Genomic DNA, 25,830 nt, shown 5'->3' with positions numbered 1-25,830 from the left:
AAATGTCAATTCCACAGTAGCTGTAAAGAGAGCTAAAAAGCCGTGCAATGTAATTTCATATTGCACTCTTCTAGAAAGATGTCCATATTCTGGGCAGAAAGAACTTGAATCTGTTATGAAGACACATGAAAAGTGGTCACTTGATCTAAACTGTATGTATTCACCATAGCACTTTGTGGCTTCAGCTGATGCTGCCTTCAGCAGAAGGATGTTGTATACTGTAGTACATGAGCCACACATACTAACATGCCAAAATTTATAAATACTTTTTTCCAAGTATTTACTCTGCCTATTTACTTGCTTTGTCTTACTGCTGACAGGCACAGTCCTGTGCACCATTTAGCATGCTGGGGGCTGAGAATGATAAATGTTGTTTTACCATACCTATTCATTTTCCTTCCTTAGATGTCTTGGACACGGGTCCAATTCATGCCTAAAAAAATGTGATGGGGTGTCATGTACCTCTTGTACATGGTAGGTTGAACGGCTGCCACTAGCAGGTCAGGCTCTTGTACTAGATATGGGCTGGCTGCAGATTTTCCTTTCTTGAAAGGGAGAGAGATGCAGGAAATGTCTTTCATAAGATCCTTTAATGCACTGCTGGCTCTAGCTATTACCAGCTCAGGTAAAGTATGTTACACATGACACCATCTACATTACAATACAATTTAGTATTCCATTAAGTGGGGGATGGCACCAGAAAAGTGGGAAATGGTGTATCTGGCAAGGTTGGGGATTTCAAAGTTGTTTTTATCTAATTTTAACAGTGGAAATCAGTGTCTGTACAGCTCTGGAATTGTGCTTCTGGGATGATTTTATTCAAGACAAAATCTGTTCTTACACTGCACTCATTACTGTAGTATATGAGCACTTTCCAATAGTGCCTAAAGCCACATCTGTGAACATCTGTCCTATATGTATGCGTGTGCATGCACACACCCCCCCTCGCCCCCCGTATGTTTGTTAGAGAAGGTTTGTCGGAGTTCATTCCACAATCTTGGCCAGCCCCTGAGAAAGCTCTGCTCTCAAGACAAGTTTGTAGAACATTACATTGTGCCAGAGGAATGAAGTTGTTGACCACGGATTCTGTCTTGGAACTGCAGTCGCTCTTTTAGCTATCCTGGCCCAGGCCACTGAAGCCCTGAGTGCCTTGAACTTAGTCTAGGGGATACCAGTGTAGGGAGCAGAGGATGGGTGTGATGAGCTTGTGGTAGTCAGTGTTGCTGAAGAGATGTGTTGCAGTGTTCTGTACCAGTTAGTTTTCTAAGCTCTGAAGGCTTCAAGACCAGGTATGTTGCTTTGCTTGTGGCTCTCCAGTTGAGAGGTGAAAAACTGAAGTATGGTCATTGTTCACCAGGATGGGGTTTCTTAACCAGGTGGAGATAGTAGAAAATGTTAGTTTCAGATGCTGGTACGAGAGCTTAGACTCAGTGAGGAATCCAGGAGTACTCCAAAATTATGGCGTAAATAGACCCATTGCAGGTATGTACCTTCAACCAAATGAGACTGTACGATGGCTGCCAACTCTTCAAAATGTTTTCTTCTGTCCACCAGCAGGAAAGTACCTGTCTTGCTTGGGTACAGCTTCAGACAGCTGTTCTTGATCCATGAGATGATCTTGCCCTAGCACTGGCCTATCATGATGGTAGTGGTTATGATCATATGTGGTGAAGGATTAGTAGAGCTGTGTGTCATCTGCATATTGTTGCCACTTGAGTCCATGTCAGCTGACCAGCTCACCTAGTGGTTGCATGGAGATGTTGAATAGAACTGGAGAGAGAATTGATCCTTGTGGGACTCCACAAGTGAGGTGGCTAGTGGTGGAATTGCACTCTCCTGTCACTGCTCTTGGGTGCATCCCTCCAGGAAGGATTCTCAAACCATTTTTGCACGTTGCCTTGGACACCTGCAACCTCTCTCAGGTGAGACAGTAGTATCTTATGGTCAACAGTGTTGAAAGCTGCAGGAGAGCTCCCAAAGGATGAGAATGGATGTCTGTCCTCTATCCACTGATAGCAGGTCACCATCCATCAGTGCCGCTAAAACTGTTTTAGATCCATGTCCTTGCCTGAATCCAGATTGGGCCAGGTATAAAATAACAGCTGCAATTAAGAGTTTGAATTTGGCCTTTTGGGTAGCTTCTCTATGAGCTTGCTCAGGAACAGAATGGTTGACACTGGGCAGTAGTTTGCTAGGACCGATGTGGCTTAGACAGCAGATACAGCCATAGGTGTAGGGATGCCTCTAATAATATTGAGAGATCCCTGTAGTGAGTATAGAGAATGGGACTGTGTAAGAAAAATTTACTAGATGAGCTAAGATCAGGTTTTTCATTTTTAGGATCCTCAATATATTCAACAAGCCCTGACCAATGTCCTCCTGATGGATGCTGTAGCTGGTGCACTGCAGTCCTCCAAAACCATTTATGCTGCTTCCAAACTATCTTACTTTGACAAGATGAAAAATGAAGGTCAGTTATATATGCTTCAAGGGTGCACTTGCCATTATAATTAAATCTGCTTCAACTTTTTCTAAATTCTTTGTTCAAAGGGTTGTGTCTAAGAAGCTGAAATCTGATATACTTGCAAGTTGTTGGCCCAAGTGCATTCTTTCATGTCATTTATAGAGTATTTTCTCACAAGGCATTGTTTTAAATTTAATTTTTTTTTCACACTTTAATCTCCTAATCTGAATAAATGGTACAAGTTTATTCTCAAATTCATGAGTTTTATATTATTTGAGGTTTACGTTTTTACACTTTTTTGCAAATTGTACACTATCTTTGTGTTTCAGTGCCCATGATGGTCCCAAAAACTACATCAGAAACACTAAAGCACAAGATTAATCCCTCAGTTGGCGAGACTTTTCCACAAGCAGTAGACGTCTTGCTCTATACACCAGGTACCGTGATATAGTTCATTCTTGAAATTCATCCACTTTCATTTAAAATGCAAAGCATAAAATCACTTGCTGCTATAACTTGTGGAGCGAGTAACCTGATGTTGCTGCTGTTATGGCATGTTTTGTGTGTCTATAAAATATTGTACACAAAAAACTATGTTAAAAGAATATTATTAAGCTTGGAAGTACTCAAAAGTTAGCAAATGCCAAAATTAAGGTTGCCTGTGAAACCTTAATGTACCCCTGTTTTGCATATGCATAATGATATAGTCTTTAATTACATGATCACATACTTTTTCTATAGCTTTCCTGCCTGACTGAAAGCACAGGGTGGTGCTCACTTAATTAGAGCTATTCAGTATTTTGTTTTATCCTCATTGTTCAGTGTATAACCTTATTTACTGCACTACTTAAAACCTGCTCTGAAGACAGAATTATTAATTTCCTCATTGGGCTTTTCTATGGTGCTCATCACTATACAATATGAATGTTTCATGGATATTAATGATTTTACTTTCACGACATTCCTGTGAGATGAGAGGGTATTATTATCCCCATTTTACAGATGGTGAACTGACAGAGATATTAAGGATAAAAGTTTTCACTAATTTTGGGTGCCCAATTTGAGACACCTATAACCTGATTTTTCAGAGTAGTAACTTAGTCTAGTTTCAACTTCTAGTCATTGGAGCATGTTATACCGGTCTCTGCTAGATTGAAGAGCCCATTATTAAATATTCTTTAGTCATGCCAGTGTCAAATAGAGGTAAAATAACTTCTCTGCTCCTACTTGAGATCCCCCTGTTTCTGCATCGAAGGATCGCATTAGCCCTTTTGGCCACAGCATTGCTCTAGGAGCTCGTGTTCAGTTAATTCCCACACATTTTTTCAGAGTCACTGCTTCCCAGGATAGTTTCCCTTCCTGTAAATATGACCTACGTTCTTCATTCTTAGATGTATATATTTACATTTGGCCATGTTAAAATGTATGTTTGTTTCCGCTCAGTTTACTAAACAAACCAGATCACTCTCTATCAGTGTCCTGTCCTCTTGCTTAATTCGCCCTCCCCCAATTTTTGTATCCTCTGCAAGTTTTATTAGTGATGATTTTGTTTTGTTCCAGGTTATTGACAAAAATGTTAAATAGTGTAGGGCCAAGAATTGATCCCTGCAGGACCCCACTAGAACCACACTTAGTCAATAAGGAGTCCCCATTTACAATTACATTTTGAAACCTATCAGTTAACCAGTTTTTAATCCATTTCATGTGTGCCAAGTTAATTATGTTGTTTTAGTTCTTTAATCAAACTGTCATGCAGAACCAAGTAAAATGCCCTACAGAAATCTAAATATATTACATCACCACTATTATTTGTATTATCCAAAACTGTAATCTGAATTTTTAAAAAAAGATATCAAGTTAATTTGACAGGATCTATTTTCCATAAACCCAGGCTGATTGACATTATTTATATTACTCTCCTTTAATTCTATATTAACTGAGTCCTGTATTGGTTGCTCCAGTGTCTTGCATGTCAGACTGACAAGCTTATAATGACCCAGGTCATCCTATTTAACCTTTTTAAATATTGGCACAACATTTGCTTTTTTCCAGTCTTCTGGAATTTTCCCAGTGTTCCAAGACCCTTAAAATCAATGTTAATGGTTTAACGAGCTTCCCAGCTAGCTCTTTTAAAACTCTGGACCTGCAGATTTAGAAAAGTCTGACTTAACATCCTCCTGAGAGAGACACTTTTTTAATAGCGAGTTTCACTTTTACTCAAAGCCAGGTCTTTTTTTTTTTTTTAAACCAGTAAGACCACCTTCCTCATTTGTGGGACTGGCTTTTTGGGTATCTAGTAAAGTGTTCTTAAACAGTTCCCATGTATTGTGAGACAGCAGGGCCAGAGAGCAGCAGGAAAGTGGTCCTATTGGGTTCTGGGAAGCAGGTGGGCACAAGCCCGCCCATTGCTAAAGGACCCTCTCCCAGGTCCAGGAACTCAACTAATTATGGGGGACAACCAAAAATGTAACAGGGGCAGGTGTGAAGGTCAAAGGGTCAAACAAAGGGAACCCGAATGGGATACCAAGCTGAGAACCCTGGACAGCGCCCGCTGCTCCTCGAAGGTGTCAAGGGAGCCAGCAGACACCGCCCAGAGGAACTCCACCTGGATGCATGAATGGAGGGAGGACTGAAAAGAGACCCACAGTCGCAAAGAATCCCCTCAGCCAGCATCCTCTCCCTGGTGTTGTAGATGGCAGGAGAGTGGTAGATGGGAGGTATATAAGTCACAGGATGATCACGGCCTTGTTCCCTGTGGACTGGGGAGGTTAATTACTAGAGGTTAATTGGAGCACCTGGAGCCAATTGAGGCCCTGCTAGAGACCTAATAAAACTCCCCTACTTTAGTCAGAGGGGGAGGAGGGGAAGGAGAGTTGACTGCAGTTGGGGGAGCACTGCTGTTAACCAGAAGATCACAGTACCAGGGGAAGGACACAGAGGACTGAGGGAAACGCTACCCAAGGAGAAAGAGGGTAAGCAGCCTGCAAAGCGGAAGGGGCTGGGACCCGGAGTAGGAGGCGGACCTGAGTTGCTTCCCTTCCTCACTCCTCTCCCTCCTACACTGGGGCACGAGTGGAGCCCACAACACCCAAGAATAGGGGCAGTGGGTGGCACCCTGACCCACCACACTAAGGAAGAGCGTGGGACCCACCACTGTAGCGTTGGCCATTTACCACAATATCATTCACTTTTTTTTTTTTCTGATTGTTAAATTTTTTCTCTCTGCTGATTTGGCGCATAATTGTTTTCAGTTTTGTGAAATTGGTTCTATTAAAGCTCCAAAAATAAATATATATATATATATATATGGTCTGGATTTTATTCTGTTTGCACATTATAAATGTGATCAACTCATGATCACATACCTACATTACCATTGACTTTTTTTTAGTTCTATATTTAGTTCCTCTTTATCTGCCATGACAAGTTTAATATAGAATTCCTCTGTGTTGGCACACTTTGAGTTAGGAAATTGTCACCTATAATATGTAGGAATTCCTGGGATATTTTCGTACTGGCGGCGTGAGACCTCCAGTGTAAGCCACTCAAATTGGAGTCCACCATGATCATGCAGGTTTTTTTCCCTACACATTCTAGACAGATGTGTACATATGGTATGATCTGGTGGAATGTCGTGGACACCAATTAATATCCCATCAGATCCCAGTGTCTCAAGTCAGGCCTGCAGAAAATGAGAAGACCGTCCGTGACCACCAATGAAAAGTTTGGTTTAACTGACTTGACTAGCATCACACACAACTCTGTGGCTGAGGCAGGGATAGAAACCCATACTCCAGTGCACTATTCAGCTGCCTTAAACATGAGGCCATCCATTCTTTTCCTGCAATCCCCTTAACATATTTAATGTAGTTCTTTATATATAAATGTTCTAGCTTTTTGTTTTTTAAAAAAAAAAATGAAATAAATGGAGATTCCATCATATGGTATCATATTGACACCTACATGGGTCATCAGCAGAGTTGGGACCTTTAGCTCCATCACCTAAATTTTTGCCACTTGAGCTAATAGAGTAACTGATAGTAGTAGTAGGTTGTCATATGGACCAGCACTAGGGGGTGATGCAGCAACATTTTGCCAGTGGATTTCACAATTATTGGCTGACAGCAGAGGCATGGTGAGACTCGGGAATCTTGGGGTCCATTCCAGTCTCTGGAGCAGGGCGGTGTGTTTGAGGGCCCAGACTCTTCTGCCCCTTCCCTCTGAAGTGTGAACCCTTCTGCCATGTTTCCTCCAAATTGTCCCATTCCTCTCTCCTACCCCGGCACCTTGTCCCAGTCCTATTCTTCCCATGTAGCCAGTCCCAGTGTCCACTCTTCAGGCTTCCAATCTCCTCCTCCCCCCCAGTTCCCAGCTCCTCTTCCAATTTGTCTCTCTCTCTTCTCTGCTGTGGCCCCCCACTGGCCTCCCTTCCTGGAGTCATAATCCAATCTCAGTATCCCTCACTCACCTCCCCTTTGGCTCACTCTCCTAGTCTCTTTGCACAGCTAGTCCCAAACTCCCCCAGCTCCTCATCCAATCTCAGGGCTTGTTTGCCCTTCCCTGCAGTGTGAATAGCAGTGCAAACCAAAGTTCTGTGCTGTAACTCCTGTGTGGGTCATATGAGTGTGAACTCAGTTTCCTAATTCGTGTTAACATTCTCCTCTTCAAACAGGAATATGTTAACGTGAACTAGGAACCTTTTAGTTTGCATCCACACAGGGAATTACATCACAACACTTTGGTTTGCATTGCTATTCAGACACCCTTAGTCACATAGCCTCAGCCTTTCTCCCCACCTTCTGGCTCATAGTTCCAGGCTTGGGCACCCCCTCCACTCTCAGTCCCAGTTTACCTCTCCCTACAGGTCTGCCTCTTGTCCTTTCTGTATTCAGATCAGGCATCTTCTTCCTCTAGGCTTCTTTGGCCCAGCAGAGGGGTCAGTGAGAACACAGGGGAGACTATCTTCTTTTCTTAGTTCTGATGCTCAGACCCTCAGACAGCTGTAATTGCAGGAAGAGTCCTGCTCAGCCCCGGGCAGGGGCCTGCCCAGGCAGGACAGCATATTCATGGAATTTAACTGCTAACATTTTAAGTCTCACTGAGCATATTTTATAACTTGGCCAAACTTGGATGAATTTTTACAGGGAAGCAAAAGGCACATCCTAGACAGAAAGGCCACCCCTTGCCAAATTTCAGGTTCCTGCTCCCAAGCATGGAGGCAGTAGAGCCTTTCAAAGAAAGTCGCCAGAATTTTTAAACATGGATAAAACAGATTTTTCCTTAACGTTGTTCTTGGAACCTGCTGTACCATTTTGGCTGAAATTTTCCAGAAACATTCAGCATGCGGCAGGTACCCAGCATGGCAAATTTCAGCCCAAACAGTTCAGAAAAGTTGTGAGCAACTGAAAGAGGGTCTTGTAATATGAAGGGTCAAGCAACCTTAATAATAGGTGATGCAACCAGCTCTGTGTATAATAAAAAAAGTACCTATCTTCCCCCCCCCCACCTCTAAACACAGTTGCCATAAATTTAAAAATACAGTCCTCCTAAAAGACTAAATCAGCACCTTCTTTAAATCAGTAAAGAAACCCAGAAAATAACCCAAAGACGAATACATACCCAGGTTATACCCCACCTTTCCCACAAACCCTAGCCTTTGTGAAGCCCACAGCTCCTAAAGTCTGGTTAATGGGCCTTGCAGCGTGTCATGAAAGCAAACTCAGGCTATTTGAAACCAGAAGGGAGAATAAGTTCCAAAGTTAAGGGCACACTCTGTTTTATACTGAGGGGGTTCCAGCTGGAGCTGCTTTTGCCTGCAGATGTGGCAGTCCAATGCAGGGAAAGAAACATTCTTGCAAGTAGGTGGCTCCCAGGCCTTTTAGAGGTTTCTAGGTCAAAACATAACCCCTTACATTTTACACAAAAACCAATAGCCAGCGGGTGTATTATCTTTTAAGTATATTGACTGGGGCATCTAGATGCCCCAGTCAGGGATAGGGGGTTTAGCATGCTAGGCATGTTACAGATATACAGCAAGAAGATGATCAATGCTCTGAAGAGCTTACAAGTATGAGATGCAAAACAGGTGGACTCAATAAACAGACATGGAGGAGCACAAGGTACAGTGGGATGATTATAATTAGCATGATATGAAGTGGTTGCAACTCAGTAGCTACGTAATGTAGGTTCTGGGGCACGGATATCATGTTCCACCAGGAAGATATTCTGCTTAATAACATCTCCAAATGTAGCTGGGAGTACTGTTTGTTCCTCTCTTTTCCCCCCAATACTAGGGCACCTTGATGCAGGAGATAAAATTGAAGATGCCCGTCCAAAGTTATGGTGTGCTTTAAGTGAGGGGAAGGTGATTGTGTTTGATGCATCTACCTGGACTATTCAGCAACACTGTTTTAAAGTGGGCAGCTCTAAACTGGTGAGTGAGACTCGCGTTGTTGTTCTTATTAATTATTTGTATTACCATAGCGCTTAGGAGTCCTAGTCATGGATCAGGGACCCCACTGTGCCAGACATTGTACAGTTACAGAGCAAAAATATGGTCCCTGCCCCAAAGAGCTTACAATCAAAGTATAAAACAAGCTACAACAGACAGATGGGGGAGTTCAAGGAAACAATGGGACAGTATTGGTCAGAGTGATAGGCAGTAGTCTCATACACCTGCAGCCTACCAGTTATGAAGGGTTTTTTAAAAGCATTATGGCAAAGGAGACTTTTAAGGAGGGTTTTGAAGGTGGATAACGAGGTAGCTTTGTGGATGTTTACAGGGAGCCCCTCCCAAGTGAGGGGCAGCACAAGCGAAAGCACAATTGTTTGTTTGAATATTTAACAAGTGGATAATGAAGGCTGGTATTGTGGGCTGATTGGAAGTGGGAATTCACCTCTCGATAGTGAATGAGAGGTGATGGGTAGGGATGGGCTGGAAGGGCCTTGAAAGAGAAGACAAACAGCTTATGTATGATGTGATAGAGAAGAGGGAGCCAGTGGAGTGAAGCAGTAAGAGGGATAACCTGGTCAAAGCAACAAGCTAGGAGAATGATTTTCACAGCAGCATTCTGAATGGGTCTGAGTGGGGCAAGATTGCATTGTCAAGTCCAGAGAGAAGGAAGCTGAAGTAATAAGTAATATGAAGTGATATGAGATATTGAGAGCTTGGATGAGAGTTTTAGCTGCGTGCATGGTCAGGAAAGGCTGCGTCTTAGAGATGTTATGCAGAAGGAGACATCAGGATTTAGACATAGCCTGGGTATGAGGACCTAGAGAGAAGTCAGAGTTGAAGAGGACACCCTGGCTACGAGCCTGCATGACAGGCAGGTTGGTGGGGGGAGAGGGGTGTTCGCTGTGAATGAGAAAGGGGTGGGGAGGACAAGATTAGGAGCTCTGTTTTGAGTCACGTTGATCTTGAGCTGTTGGCTAGACATCCATGAGGAGATGTCAGCGAGACAGGTCAAGATTTTAGTTTGGAAAGAAGGGAGACAGGTCTGGGGTAAAGAGGTAGATCTGTAAATCATCAGCGTAAAGTCAGTAGTTGAATTTGATGAGGTTACCCCGTGATAAGGTACAAAAGGAGAAGAGAAAGGGACCAAGGACAGAGCCCTGAGGAATCCCCACAGAGAGTTGGAGGGGTGATGAGGAGGTTCCTCAGAAGGACATGTTGAAGGAGCGTTTTGAGAGGTGAAAATACAAAGATAGACTGGAGGATAAGTGCTAATATAATAATAGGGCTCAGATTTTCCTGGATGCGACAGGACAACCTTGGTTTAAGGGATCATGAGCTAATTCAGTTCAAACTAAATGGAAGGATAAAGAAAAATAGATCTGTGACTAGGGTTTTTTATTTCAAAAGGGCTAACTTAAAAAAATTAAAGAAATTAGTTAGGGAAGTGGATTGGACTGAAGAACTTGTGGATCTAAAGGCAGAGGAAGCTTGGGATTACTTCAAGTCAAAGTTGCAGAAGCTATCAGAAGCCTACATCCCAAGAAAGGGGAAAAAATTCATAGGCAGGAGTTGTAGACCAAGCTGGATGAGCAAGCATCTCAGAGAGGTGATTAAGAAAAAGCAGAAAGCGTACAGGGAGTGGAAGATGGGAGGGATCAGCAAGGAAACCTACCTTATTGAGGTCAGAACATGTAGGGATAAAGTGAGAGAGGCCAAAAGCCATGTAGAGTTGGACCTTGCAAAGGGAATTAAAACAAATAGTAAAAGGTTGTATAGCCATATAAATAAGAAAACAAAGAATAATAAAAGATAATCTCGGCATGACCCAATATCTAAACAAATACTTTGCCTCAGTCTTTAATCAGGGGCTTAGGGATAATGGCAGGATGACAAATGGGAATGAGGATATGGAGGTAGATATTACCACATCCGAGGTGGAAGCGAAACTCGAACAGCTTAATGGGACTAAATTGGGAGGCCCAGATACTCTTCATCCAAGAATATTAAAGGAAAAATTGCAAGCCCATTAGCAAGAATTTTTAATGAATCTGTAAACTCAGAAGTTGTACCATATGACTGGAGAATTGCTAACATAGTTCCTATTTTTAAGAAAGGGGTGGGAAAGAAAGTGATCCACGTAACTACAGGCCTGTTAGTTTGACAACTGTAATATACAAGGTCTTGGAAAAAATTTTGACAGAGAAAGTAGTTAAGGACATTGAGGTCAATGGTAATTGGGACAAGATACAACATGGTATTACAAAAGGTAGATCGTGTCAGACTAACCGGATCTCCTTCTTTGAGAAGGTACGGATTTTTTAGACAAAGGAAACGCAGTGGATCTAATTTACCTCGATTTCAGTAAGGCATTGGATACGATTCCACATGGGGAATTATTAGTTAAATTGGAAAAGATGCGGATCAATATGAAAATTGAAAGATGGATAAGGCACTGGTTAAAGGGGAGACTACAGAAAGGTGAACTGTCAGGCTGGCGGAGGTTACTAGTGGAGTTCCTCAGGGATCGGTTTTGGGACCAATCTTATTTAATCTTTTTATTACTGATCTCGGCACAAAAAGTGGGAGTGTGCTAATAGTTTGCGGATGAGACAAAACTGGGAGGTATTGCCAATACAGAGAAGGACCGGGGTATCATACAGGAAGATCTGGATGACCTTGTAAACTGGACTAATAGTAATAGGATGAAATTTAATAGTGAAAAGTGCAAGGTCATGCATTTAGGGATTAATAACAAGAATTTTTTTTATAAACTGGGGATGCATCAGTTGGAAGTAACGGAGGAGGAGAAGGACCTCAGAGTATTGGTTGATCACAAGATGACTATGAACCGCCAATGTGATATGGCCGTGAAAAAAACTAATGCGATGCATCAGGCAAGGTATTTCCAGTAGAGGTATAGTGGTACTAACACCTCCTTATAAGGCACTGGTGAGACCTCTTCTGGAATATTGTGTACAGTTCTGGTCTCCCATGTTTAAGAAGGATGAATTCAAACTGGAACAGGTACAGAGAAGGACTACTTGGATAATCCAAGGAACGGAAAACCTGTCTTATGAAAGGGGACTCAATGAGCTTGTCTTGTTTAGCCTAACCAAAAGAAGGCTGAGAGGAGATATTGCTCTCTCTAAATATATCAGAGAGAGAAATACCAGGGAGGGAGAGGAATTATTTAAGCTCAGTACCAATGTGGACCCAAAAACAAATGGATATAAACTGGCCACCAGGAAGTTTAGTCTTGAAGTTAGACGAAGGTTTCTAACCATCAGAGGAGTGAAGTTCTGGAACAGCCTTCCAAGGGGAGCAGTGGGGGCAAAAGACATATCTGACTTCAAGAATAAGCTTGATAAGTTTATGGAGGGGATGTTATGATGGGATAGCCTAATTTTGGCAATTAATTGATCTTTGACTATTAGTGGTAAATATGCCCAATGGCCTGTGATGGGATGTTAGATGGGGTGGGATCTGAGTTACTAAAGAGATTTCTTTCCTGGGTGTCTGGCTGGTGTGTCTTGCCCATGTGCTCAGGGTTTTGCTGATTGCCATATTTGGGGTTGGGAAGGAATTTTCCTCCAAGGCAGATTGACAGAGGCTCTGGGGGGTTTTCACCTTCCTCTGCAGTGTGGGGAACGGGTCAATTGCTGGAGGATTCTCTGCACCTTGAAGTCTTTAAACCATGATTTGAGGACTTCAGTAGCTCAGACGTAGGTTAGGGGTTTATTACAGGAGTGGGTGGGTGAGATTGTGTGGCCTGCGTTATGCAGGAGGTCAGACAAGACTATCATAATGGTCCCTTCTGACCTTAAAGTCTATGACTCTGTGGAACCAAGGAAAGACAAGATTTCAAAAAGAGGAGCATGGTCGATTGTGTCAAAGGTAGCTGACAGGTCAAGGGGGATGAGGATGGCATACTGGTTCTGAGCTTTGTCTTGGAAAAGATTGTTAGAGACTTTTTGGCAAGCAGTTTCAGTGGCGTGCAAAGGGCAGAAACCTGATTGGAGAGTGTCTAGGATGGAATTGGAGGAGAGGAACTCCAGAATATAAACAGTGCATTCAGTGAGTTTACAGATGAAAGGAAGAAGGGAGATACAGTGGGCTCCAGTGTGGGCTTTTTAAAATAGAAGAGACTAGATGATTGCTTGTATTGTGAGGGAAAAGAGCTAGAGGATAGCGAGAGGTTAAGGAGAAGAGTAAGGGAGGGGAAAAGAGTAGTTGCAAGGGGATCGGGGATGGGATGGATGGGAGGAGAGGGCAAGTGGAGGGGTTGAAGGAGAGCAAACAAGAAACTTCTGTGTCTGTAACAGAGGAGGAGGAGTAACTTGTATGAACTAGGAAAATGGGAGAAGTGAAGGAGGAGAGAACAAATATATAGTTGAGGAAGGCAGCCTGCTCATAGGATTTCCGTCAGAGATGTTCTGCAGTGCGAGAGCAGGAGCAGAGGAACCAGATGTTGAGGATAAGCCAGCGCTGGGGTGTTGGCAGGGTGGGAGATGGGAGAGAGGCAAAAGAGTTGAAACTGGAGGAGAGTGAAGCTTGGAGAGAGAGAGTGTAGTCAACTGTATCAACGGAACGAAAGGAAGAGGGTAGGGAGGACAGAGGGCTGAGAGCAGACAAGAAGTCATCAATGCTGATGGACTGCAAGACACAGAAAGGCTGCCTTGCAGGTCACTGTGGGGAGCTGATGGGTGATGTGGAAAGAAACCAGGCAATGGTCTGAGAGGGGGAACTCAACCATGGAGAGATTAGAGCGAGGATTGCTTGGTGAAGACCAAGTCAAGTGAACAGCCCTCGTGACTGGGTGAGTTGATCCAGACCTGCAGATCAAAGATAGTGGTGAGGTACAGCTAAGAGGTCATATGAGTCATCAGCACGGGAGTTGAAGTCCCCAAGGATGAGTGGGAGATAGCAAGGAGAGGAAGAGAGCGCATCTGGAGACTAAATCAGAAATGAAGGATGATTCAAGGAGTTGGGTGGATGGTAAAGGACAGCAGCGTGAAGCGGGCAGAGAAGGTGCAGATACGGTGCTGTTCAAAAAAAGGAAAGTCTGGGAAGGGGGAGCTGGGAGGGGCTGAAACCGGCAGGAATGGGAGAGGAGAAGCCCACCACAGTCTGACCAAGAGTGGTGTGTGTGAAAAGAGGAGAGGCCTCCCTCAGAAAGGACAGCTGCAGAGGCAGTGTCTGATGACGGGATCCAGGTATATGAGAGCTAGGAGCTGGAGGGAGCGAGTTACGAAGAGGTGGTGGATGGCTGAGATCTGTTTAGAGATGGTGTGGGCATTAATGTGGGAAATAAGAAGTACATTATTTCAGAAAACCCTGTGTTTAAAATACTGCAGCTGCTATTTCTAGTTCAAAAATTAAATTTAATGTTTCACTTCTAATTGAAGAGAGAAATACATTTGATACAAATGGAAGAGTGTCTCTGTTATGTAGGAAAGATGTGTAATACTTTGAGCTTCCTTAGTGTGTTTCATCTGAAGGTCTCAGAGTTTTACATTATATTTTAAGCCCCAAAACACACCTTTGAGTTAGGTATCAGTAAGTATTATTAAGCCTACTTTTTTGAAGGATAAACTGAACCATAGCGATAACATCGCTTACCTTCAATCATACAGCCTTTTAGTGACAGAGCCAAGAAAGAAGTGAGGAATTTTGATTCTTGCTCTGACTTCAGCCACTAGAAAAACTCTGTCCTTTTGTATAATCCAGTGGTTTTCAACCAGGGGTACGCAGAGGTCTTCCAGGGGGTACATCAACTCATCTAGTATTTGCCTAGTTTTACAACAGGCTATGTAAGAAGCTCTAGCAAAGTCAGTACAAACTAACATTTCATACAGACAATGGATTGTTTATATTGCTCTATATACTATACACTGAAATGTTAAGTACAATATTTATATTTATAATTATATGGTAAAAATGAGTCAGCAATTTTTCAGTAATAGTGTGCAGAGACACTTCTGTATTTTTATATCTGATTTTTATAAGCAAGTAGCTTTTAAGTGAGGTGAAACTTGGGGGATACACAAGACACATCAGACTCCTGAAAGGGGTACAGTCGTCTGGAAAGGCTGAGAACCACTGGTATAACATGTTTGTGTGCTTCTTTCAAGAGTGATAGGCTTCTGTGCTGAACTTTTTAAAGAAATCTTGCACTTTTTTTTGTCTCTAGACTTGTATGGTAATGGTAGAGCAGAGCCAAGTATGGATTGGTTCTCAAGATACCATTATTTACATAATCAACACCCATAGTATGTCTTGCAATAAACAACTAAATGACCACCGCTCTCATGTTATGGACATCATTGCAGAGAACAGGAACAGTGTATCCAGGTAAATTTGATTACAAAGTTCCATTTTTTTTAAAAATATACATACCAGTTAACGTGGGAGGCATTCTTGGTACTAGAGCTTCTGAAGTTGGACAAATGTGTAATATTAGAGAGAATTTTAAACAAGATAATTTGTGTTTATTTCCTCTAATCGCTAATCAACATCTTGACTAAATTTAACCTTAAGAGAAAACATGTAATTATATGTAAGTGTCCGTGTAAAACAGTCAACCACAAGACACTATATTTAACCTTCTGCGTAGGTAGCCCAATTGATCTGATGTGATCAGATTCACAATGACACCTTATTTCCAAAATAGTCCTGCTTTCCTGAGACAGAGATGAGACTAAAGAGGAGTTGCAGGCATCCAGTGATAAATTGCACACCGAAGCCTCTTGAAGATCATTCCATTCAATCCTGGCTGTATTTTAAAGAATCCTTATTGAGGTTACAGGGACAAACCATCCCGATGTGTGGAAAGAATAGTAAATATGGCAGACGACCAGCTTGGCTTAACAGTGAAATCCTTGCTGCTCTTAAATACAAAAAAGAAGCTTACAAGAAGTGGAAGATTGGACAAATGATCAGGGATGAGTATAAAAATATATTGCTCGGGCTTGCAGGAGTGAAATCAGAAAGGCCAAATCACACCTGGAGTTGCAGCTAGCAAGAGATGTTAAGAGTAACAAGAAGGGTTTCTTCAGGTATGTTAGCAACAAGAAGAAAGTCAAGGAAAGTGTGGGCCCCTTACTGAATGAGGGAGGCAACCTCGTGACAGAGGATGTGGAAAAAGCTAATGTACTCAATGCTTTTTTTTGCCTCTGTCTTCACGAACAAGGCTAGCTCCCAGACTACTGCACTGGGCAGCACAGCATGGGGAGGAGGTGACCAGCCCTCTGTGGAGAAAGAAGTGGTTCGGGACTATTTAGAAAAGCTGGACAAGCACAAGTCCATGGGGCCAAATGCGTTGCATCCGAGAGTGCTAAAGGAGTTGGCAGCTGTGATTGCAGAGCCATTGGCCATTATCTTTGAAAACTCATGGCGATCGGGGGAGGTCCCAGATGACTGGAAAAAGGCTAATGTAGTGGCCATCTGTAAAAAAGGGAAGAAGGAGGATTCTGGGAACTACAGGCCAGTCAGCCTCACCTCAGTCCCTGGAAAAATCATGGAGCAGGTCCTCAAGGAATCAATTCTGAAGCACTTAGAGGAGAGGAAAGTGATCAGGAACAGTCAGCACGGATTCACCAAGGGCAAGTCATGCCTGACTAATCTAATCGTCTTCTATGACGAGATAACGGGCTCTGTGGATGAAGGGAAAGCAGTGGACGTGTTGTTCCTTGACTTTAGCAAAGCTTTTGACACTGTCTCCCACAGTATTCTTGCCAGCAAGTTAAAGAAGTATGGGGTGGATGAATGGACTATAAGGTGGGTAGAAAGCTGGCTAGATTGTCGGGCTCAACGGGTAGTGATCAATGGCTCCATGTCTAGTTGGCAGCCGGTATCAAGTGGAGTGCCCCAGGGGTCGGTCCTGGGGCCGGTTTTGTTCAATATCTTCATAAATGATCTGGAGGATGGTGTGGATTGCACCCTCAGCAACTTTGCAGATGACACTAAACTGGGAGGAGTGGTAGATACACTGGAGGGCAGGGATAGGATACAGAGGGACCTAGACAAATTGGAGGATTGGGCCAAAAAAAATCTGATGAGGTTCCACAAGGACAAGTGCAGAGTCCTGCACTCAGGACGGAAGAATCCAATGCACCGCTACAGACTAGGGACCGAATGGCTTGGCAGCAGATCTGCAGAACAGGACCTGGGGATTACAGTGGACGAGAAGTTGGATATGAGTCAACAGTGTGCCCTTGTTGCCAAGAAGGTCAATGGCATTTTGGGATGTATAAGTAGGGGCATAGTGAGCAGATCGAGGGATGTGATCATTCCCCTCTATTCGACATTGGTGAGGCCTCATCTGGAGTACTGTGTCCAGTTTTGGGCCCCACACTACAAGAAGGATGTGGAAAAATTGGAAAGAGTCCAGTGGAGGGCAACAAAAATGATTAGGGGACTGGAACAAATGACTTATGAGGAGAGGCTGGGGGAACTGGGGATGTTTAGTCTTCAGAAGAGAAGAATGAGGGGGGATTTGATAGCTGCTTTCAACTACCTGAAAGGGGGTTCCAAAGAGGATGGCTCTAGACCGTTCTCAGTGGTAGCAGATGACAGAACAAGGAGTAATGGTCTCAAGTTGCAGTGCGGGAGATTTAGGTTGGATATTAGGAAAAACTTTTTCACTAGGAGGGTGGTGAAACACTGGAATGTGTTACCTAGGGAGGTGGTGGAATCTCCTTCCCTAGAAGTTTTTAAGGTCAGGCTTGACAAAGCCCTGGCTGGGATGATTTAGTTGGGGATTGGTCCTGCTTTGAACAGGGGGTTGGACTAGATGACCTCCTGAGGTCCCTTCCAACCCTGATATTCTATGATTTTTGCTTTGTCCACAGAATAGATTCATCATACTTTTACAACCCTATTCTGGATTTACTTTTCTTTATAAAAAAGTGAAGAACAAGAAAAATAAGTTAAAATACATCGTATGATTCTTTTTAAAATGAACAATGCAGAAGTGCGCGTGCCAAACCTAATTTCTGCTGCCAAAGCCACCCTCTCCCTGCCACCTGCTGTGATTCCCTTCCAGCATGCTGCCCTGGCGCTTTGGAACTACTCCTGTGCTACTGTCCTATAGACTTTAATGCGCACACTCTGTTGTGGCTCATTGCTGTATTTTAATCTAATATTTCTACTACTATTGGCAGTAAAGATCTCTGCTTTGACTTGGCATTAATGTTTGTTGTGGTGGGAGACCTCTAACAAAAGTCTGTCTTTATATGAGATCTCAGTTCTGGATTTGATTGTACACCATGCTGTTTTTAATTTTGTTTTTTATGTCAACAGTGAAGCATATTCATGCAGTTTAGATGGGACAGTGATTGCTTGGAACATTAGCACTTTGAAAGTAAACCGTAGATTTCAGCTGCCCTGCAAGAATCTTACTGCTATCAAACTCCACAACAACCGTCTTTGGTGCTGTAAGTTCTTCATGCCTCAGATCTTGGAATTTTTTTAAATAAGTTTTTGCATGTTATGTCACTTTAATGTAAAGAAAAGTGCAATTTTATGCCAGTTCTTTTTTTTTGTATGATTAACCAGTTCTCTTCATCCACCCATCTCCATTCAGGCTGTTTAAATAGCATAGAGTAGTCCTGTTGAGTTTATTGGGATTATTATTTTGCTTTAAATTAAGCATTTTGCCTGATCAGGGTCTTACAGATATCCTCTTTTGATAGCAAGAAGTCCCACATAGAACAAAATTGCTGGATTGCTGCATGGGAGGCTGAGAGTTGCCTCTGTATGGCCATGTCTCATCTGGTTTGAACATCTTTTCAGGGATGTTGCATTGACTGCAGGATATGACATCTAGAAGCATCAGGCTTTGGTCTTGCCTGAAGGTGCCTGTAAATTGGCATGGAAACCCTTAAAAGAGAAGTTCTTTTACGTCTGTGGGGTCTAGAGATAATAGTATTGGCGGTTGTGGATCTGTGTTTGAGCCACCTGTTATGGCACAGGTCCAACTTGATAGTCTTGACTGTCACCTTTAACTACTTCTAAGTGTTCTGCCATCCTGTCTGTAGGAGCGGAGTAGGATATGCTAAGGCTTCAGTGCCAGAGTAAAAGGTCCTTGATAAGCCATCTTTTCCAAGTATAGGTTGGTTCAAGAAACCTAAGGCTTATCCACCCAACATTGCCTTAACACTCAATGCTACCATAGACCTTGGATCCACTGTATATCAAGTGTGCACACTGAGTGACAGAAAAGCTACTGAGACTATGGGTGAAATCCTGGCTGGATGTGCTGTCAGTGGTAACGCTCCCATTATTTTCATTGGGGCGAGGAATCCACCCTACAACTTCTGTGGTACAGAATCTCTGTCCTAGATCTATAGCAGCAAATACTTGTGCATGCTGAGAACCAAATAGTGATATGCAAATTTAAGCAAGTTCTCTTTTCGCCTTCTGTGTTAGCGCCTAGAATACCAACAGGCATGCCTGTAATTGCAGAATAGACATAAGAACGTACACTGTGAGAAGTCAATTGGAAATAGAGAATAGCATGTATAGTTTTCATTGTGTGTTTTAGAAAAGAGTTCTGCATGTACACATTTACTCCTTCCTAACTTTCCACAGTTTTGTTGGGAAATAAGAAGTCAGTACCTCAGCTACTAACCTCATATTTTTCTATTGAAGGTACAGGAAGTTGTATACTCGTAGTGACAACTAATGGGTCTCCTTGGCAAGAAATGAAAATTGAAGAGAATCTGAAGGATGTGTGTTCGTATTTTCTCTGTTTCCAGCTGTTTCCTGAGGTATTAAATTTACGCTGGTAATTTGTCTTATAGGAAGTCTCTGCTTTATAAACAGTGCTGTACAATTATTTTTTAGGATATGTTTGTGAGTACACTGGTAAGATTGGTCGTATTCTTTCTGTGCTTTAGGGGGACCAAGTATGGACGTCATGTTTAGGAAGTAGTGACCTGTATATTTGGAATGCAACAGATCTCTCCAGAACTCCTCAAAAGATTCATCTTCAAGACTGTTCTGAGATTACCTGTATGATAAAAGTAAAAAATCAGGTAGAATACATTCTGTTAATTTGATATTTTTATTTGTTGCCCATTTCCTAGATGTAGTGCAGTTTGTGTTTACAGCACTGTCAAGTTTTCATCAGTTGAGTTCTTTTTCTGGGGGCTTGCCACGCCCATTGTTCTAAGACATGAGTAGCCCTGAGCTAATAGCAGCCCAATATAATTGACCATCTAGTACTCAAACATACAAGCAAGGCCAGAAGCCTCATCCATGATTAAATGCATGATGACTTTATTAGCCGCTGATCTTTTCACTGAACATTATGAATCAAACAATATGAATCCCCTGACATTTAATGCCTTATGCTCCAGTGATAAAGCCCAACAAAAGACTAGTGGAAAAATAATAAATGCTGATTAGCTGGCCTGTGTCTGAAGATGGCCTCTTCCTATCTAATCATCATGTGCCCACCATAACAGGGTTAAAGGACCCGAGCAGTTCCCCATGTCACCATGTTCTGGGAGTGTCACTCAGCTCACTGTCCCAATATACCAGTCACTTTCAGAGGTCTGCGGCTGCTGCAAGTGAGTGCACCATTTGGTCAGGGGCAAAGGTCATTTCCATAAATAATACCAAAAATATTCCACAATAAAGTGGTGACAGTAACTCCGGACCCTTCCAGTCAGACTCCCCAGCCCTTCTCCCACAAAATGTACAGTCACTTCATAAAGCACCCTCTGGAGTTGGGAAGCTGCTCTATATATTTAGCTGCTCTGCCACTGGGGCTAGGCTGGTGAGCCAGGACTTAATGGGAAAACCAGAGAAAGGTGCTGTAGAGACAGAACCTCACAAGCTCTGGGATACCCAACCAGCCTGTAAATTAAAGGATTACTCAGAAACCCAGAGCCCTCTTCTGCTCCATCTGCAGTATCATCCCTCTTCCCTTCCACTCATTTCATAGCCCAGTAACACCATACATACATTATTGACTAACTCCCTTATACAAAAAAGGAAAAACCAGCGAACATTCCTGAGCTTTCCACCTCCCCAGTTTGAACATTTAATATTCCTGTCTTTAAGTCTACCAGCGATGCAGCAATTTGGCTCTTTCTTTCCTAGGATAGGACGGAGCCAATGGTAAGAGCTATAAAACCCACATATCCCTGTTGTAAAAACGAAACAGCATTTACTGGAGTTGCCAGGCTGGGTCAGAATGGCTGCCTGGCAATGACAGAAGATAATAGTGTTACAGCTGTCTGTTACAGGCTTGCTTCTAAATTCATTTAATTAAAATTAGACCATTTATTTTAGCAAGGAAGCAAAGACACAGAATTTTGCCCATTTTGTCATTCTTAAATATGCTGCTTTTTAGCTGGCAACCCTTATTAAAAACGTAATAGTGAGTATACATCCTGCACAGAAACATACAAACCATTGGCTCCAACAAATAGCTTTGAGAGACTTTGGGTATTACCGTTTTCAAACCTGACCAGAGTACCACTGACTGTATCTTTGGGGGCACATAAACAACTCCTTTGCTGAAACAGCTTAGGCTGTATCTTCGAACAGAAGTGGAATGTAATGTATTAAAAATTGATTCTGCTTTTCAGATGTGGATTGGCGGCAGAGGACTATCCCAGGGCAAAACCCGGGGAAAGATCTATGTGATAGATGCTGAAAAGAAAACTGTGGAGAAGGAGTTGGTGGGCCATGCCGATACGGTAAAGGCACTGTGCTCCGCAGAGGACAGATACGTTCTCAGTGGTTCTGGAAGGGAAGAAGGGAAGATTGCTATTTGGAAAGTTGAATAGATTTAACTTTTCCAAGTGTGTGTAAATACCACTGTTGGAAAACTTACCGGTTTGGATTTTGTTATCCCAACTTCACCCTTCAAATGTTTTTAACAATGCATCAGTGTTATTTTTAATTTATTAGTATAATTATTTCAGTGGTAACTACATTATTGTAGTATATAGAAACAAAAGGGGATTTCTGTTTGCACCCTGCCATGATCAGCCACGACCTGCACACTTGGTAAGGAACTGGAACACTGAGTAGAGAAATCACTGGATTTTTAAACCTCAGAGATTATATTTTACAAACATTGTCATGAAAGGTCAAGGTTATGGGCCAAGTTCTTTGCTAAAGTAAATTGACTTCAGTGAAGCTGAATCGGCAGAGAGTATGGCCCAATAATTCAGCTTGATCTAGTTCTTAAAGATACATAAGTATCCTCCTACAAAATAATATTATTGATATCTTGACTACTTGACAGCTTGAAATGTTTGGAAAAATATAGAATTTGGGTGATAGAATTTGGGTGATAGAAGTACTGTAAATTCAAAGTATCTTTCTAAGCTGGCAGCCACATTAACACAAGGATGACTTTTTTCCTTCCTGCTGTATCTATATTTATGGTGCATTATTTAAAATGCTGACTTTCCCTAATAGCACTTATAGTCTGCTGGTGTGCCAAGATAGCTGGATATTTCCAGTTACGGCAACTTGAAGAAGTAAGCATCCCTTTAAAAAGCAAGTGCAGAATATCTGGGATCTGCCAGGTTCTTAGGAATGGAATCAGTGCTGTAGTAGCCCTGTCTTTGGCAAATTTAATTTCAATATATTCTTGCTAGTGGCAGCAGCATTTGTTGGAGCTATGCAAATGAACCCCACCCCAGTACCACTCTGTTAACTGGGACTACGCAGCTGCCTTAGCCTGTTTGGGCTTCTTGGCCCAAAAGACCCTCTGTAATTTAGATTGCCTGCACCAGACGTGGAACAAATCTTTGTTTCATGTCCTTGAACCCTAGCCAGTGGGGAAGTGCCTTCCAAATCATTAAAAATTCTACTGTTGATCTACAACTAAGGCTGATTTGGCAAAAAAAAATTGTTTTGTCCACACTTGTTTTCCGGAGCCCTAGTGACTAACATGTTTTGGGACTGTCCCAGGATACAATTCTTTTGGCTAGAAGAAGGCCGGAGGATTAATATGTTTTGGATACCTCCATAAAAATTACTTCCAAGAGCTGTGTTTTGGGATATAGCTCATTATCTTGGAAACATCCCAGCTTCACAGAATGCTTGGCTCTCCAGAGCACTGCTTGTAGACAAATGACTGATACTCTTTAGCTGGAAGAGCAGACTGCCTCCAGGGGTAGCAGCGTGGCACACAGACTTTGCTGACCTGGCAGCTAAAGAGCGGGTAATGTTTTTTGGAGAGGAGGGACCTCAGTAAACTTTGAAAAGATTGGGTCTGACTTTTTAGAAACCTGATGGAAACTGAGATGTTGCTCTCCTTTCCAATCCCTGCCCCCCTTCCTGCCTTTACTTTCCCTCCCTTTCCACTCCTTTACTCTTTTGTTCTTTGTCTTTTTGCTTTTGTTGCCCCCTTATTTTGGGGGAGGAGGGGTGCACAATGACAATTTCAATGAAATATAAACAGAGAAATAAAACCTAAAAAGACTGCCGCCATTATTTAGCTCAAACATACCTAAGAAAATAATTCAACTTATTTTTAAGTTACATGAAGGCACCATATGCTATCACACAGATAATGCAAAATAATTGAAAGTAAATGCCATTGTACTGTGGTCTGGTGTTCCATTTGGCTTATGCTTCCTAGTCCTTTCCTTTCAGGAAATGTGTGAGTTGGAGAACTATATATATGTACAGAGTAGTTGTGTCTATATCCATGCAGGATAAAGTGGGATATATAATTTCTATAAAATACTGTAAATAGATGGAAAAATCAGCTGCTACTTTCTTTGTTCATTATATATAACCTATAGTAGTGCAGGGCTAATAGAAATATTGTTATATAAACTACTGATAGTCTCTGCGTTAAGTTTTTCAGTCTGGCTATTTTATGGTGATTGAAATTCTCTCGTCATTTGTTCAGTCACTGAAAAAACTAATATGAGAAACAGAATATTAAACACTATTGCAATTCTAGCCTCTTTGTAACTTGTTTTTATTTCCATGTAATTCAACACACCACAAGGACCTAAATTTAGAGTCGGGGCCAGCATCTGTTGGGTGTAGCAGAGATAAGGCTGCAAAGAAGATGGCTGTGGCTGTCTGATACTAGGACTGTCTCTGTACCAGGTTCTGCTCGGTTCTATTCCAGGCTGAAGGCTGCTTTACTCTATGCTGGCTGGCTATGGTTCACTATAACTGCTAAGCTTCCCTTATCCCTGACATGCCTCCTATGCCAGGGACTAAAACAGGTTGTGAAGGAGCTGGCTATCCTGGCTTTATCTCATCTGGGGATTCTCCCATCCCATGGAAGTTCTAAGTTGGGGGCTCCCGCGCCCTCCCCTAAGCCTGCTGTGTCCTCATTCCTCCTCCTCCACTCCTCCCCCACCTGCAGTTGATTGGGAGGTGCAGGGAGGCACTGATAGGAGGAGCTGCTGGTGGGTGGGAAGCACTGGGAGCCAGAGGGTGGGGGAGGTGATGGGGGCTGCTGACATATTACTGTGGATCTTTGGCAATGTACATTGGTAAATTCTGGCTCCTCCTCTGGCTGAGATTGGCCACCCCGGCCTATGATGTCAGCAGAGACGTCGGGGCCATTTTCCCTTCTCCTAAAGGAAAGCAGTGGAGCCAACACTCTCTCCTTCTGGAGCTTCTTTTCTCTCTGCAAATATTCCCTAATTCTTGTTCCTTGGTAAATATAACTTTCCCTGCTAATACATCTCAAACCCTGAGAAAGCTGAAAGTATATTATGAGAATGAGTCATTTTCTCCCCCAAAACATGGAAAGGAGCTCCTGGGCTGGTACTGGCAAACGAAATGACTTCTTTACTGTGTGAGTGGTTTCTCTACAGGGAGATATATGTAAGAGCTGGCGATCACAAAGTTAGCTACTGTACAACTCAACCCTGTTACTTCATCTGATCATCCATTCGTAACTGCCTTCGTTGTCACTCTCCCAAAGCATTTTATAATTGGCTTGCCTCATCAGTGGGCTGTCAGTGCACCAGGAGTGAGCTCTCATCCTGGCAGCGATGCCCCCTGTGATACTGGGCAAGCGTTTGCCTCTGTTCCCCAAGTATAAAAGGGGTAGAACAATACAGTTCCCTTTCTGACACCAGTGTGGCCCCACTACAGAGCAGCAGCAGATGTTCTGGGCCTTGCAGTTCTGCTTTCCAGGGAGGGAGACATTAGTGACCGAGTCTGGATATACTCTTAAGGGCAACTCGCTTTATTTGCACACGCACGCACACCACAGTCCTGAAATGAAATGGTCAAACAGCAGGCGGGGCAATCCTTCAGCCACAAATCTCAGCTCAGCACCAGTGTGTGGTTTCCTTGGAGCAACCCTGCCTCAAGAACTGACTCTAAGCAGAGCCCTAGGGAGACTGCAGACTCTCCTGCTGCTTGCACAGTGCCCTGTCTCATAAAGCTGCCTCCACACACAACTTGTATAACTCAAAACTAACCACAACACACACAGCATATCTTCCCAAGAGTGGAAACCTGCTCACACGTCACAAAAAAGAACTTTAACAGACAATGTAACAGTGCAGCCTAGTGCCACCTGCCATAATACTCGGGAATTCCTGGCTCCCAATCCCGTGCTCAGACATACTCGCTCTATAGTAGTATTAATAAGAGTGTTCTCTAAGCCAGTTAGAACACAGTATGGCAACACGATCACCTGCCCTCCATGACTAATACTGAGTTTATTGATCTAGTCCCCTTTATAAGATCTGTATCTCTGTGTATAGCCATGTCTCCCATCAGTGTCCCCTGATAATGTTAATACCCAGTTCTCTTGATCCTGTTAGGCCTTTTTCCTCCAATCTTTCCTCAGTTTTGCTTGTCTGCCTTTGAGGTTACTCACTACTTTTTCCTCTTTTTAATAACATGGACCCAGATCCTCAGCTGATCTAAATCAAGATAGCACCAAAGGCAATCAGTG

General features: G+C 42.8%; 1 protein-coding gene across 5 annotated transcripts in view; it reads left to right on the top strand.

Annotated features, from left to right (window-relative positions):
* The window catches only part of DENND3 (DENN domain containing 3), a 70,374-nt gene extending 46,516 nt beyond the window's left edge, over positions 1-23,858 (top strand). For all 5 annotated transcript variants that reach the window (XM_073330019.1, XM_073330017.1, XM_073330018.1 and 2 more), the window contains 8 exons: positions 2,341-2,470; positions 2,794-2,901; positions 8,758-8,897; positions 15,109-15,269; positions 18,219-18,352; positions 19,569-19,687; positions 19,817-19,954; positions 21,518-23,858. In XM_073330019.1, coding sequence (XP_073186120.1) covers positions 2,341-2,470; positions 2,794-2,901; positions 8,758-8,897; positions 15,109-15,269; positions 18,219-18,352; positions 19,569-19,687; positions 19,817-19,954; positions 21,518-21,718 — 1,131 coding nt within the window. In that variant the 3' untranslated portion in view covers positions 21,719-23,858. The remainder of the gene's footprint in view (positions 1-2,340; positions 2,471-2,793; positions 2,902-8,757; positions 8,898-15,108; positions 15,270-18,218; positions 18,353-19,568; positions 19,688-19,816; positions 19,955-21,517) is intronic.
* Positions 23,859-25,830: the final 1,972 nt, after the last annotated feature.

The sequence above is a fragment of the Lepidochelys kempii genome, chromosome 2, assembly GCF_965140265.1.
Source record: "Lepidochelys kempii isolate rLepKem1 chromosome 2, rLepKem1.hap2, whole genome shotgun sequence".
Lineage (NCBI taxonomy): Eukaryota > Metazoa > Chordata > Testudines > Cheloniidae > Lepidochelys > Lepidochelys kempii.
The sequence above is the reverse complement of the archived record's forward strand: the minus strand, read 5'-3'. Positions and strand labels throughout refer to the sequence as shown.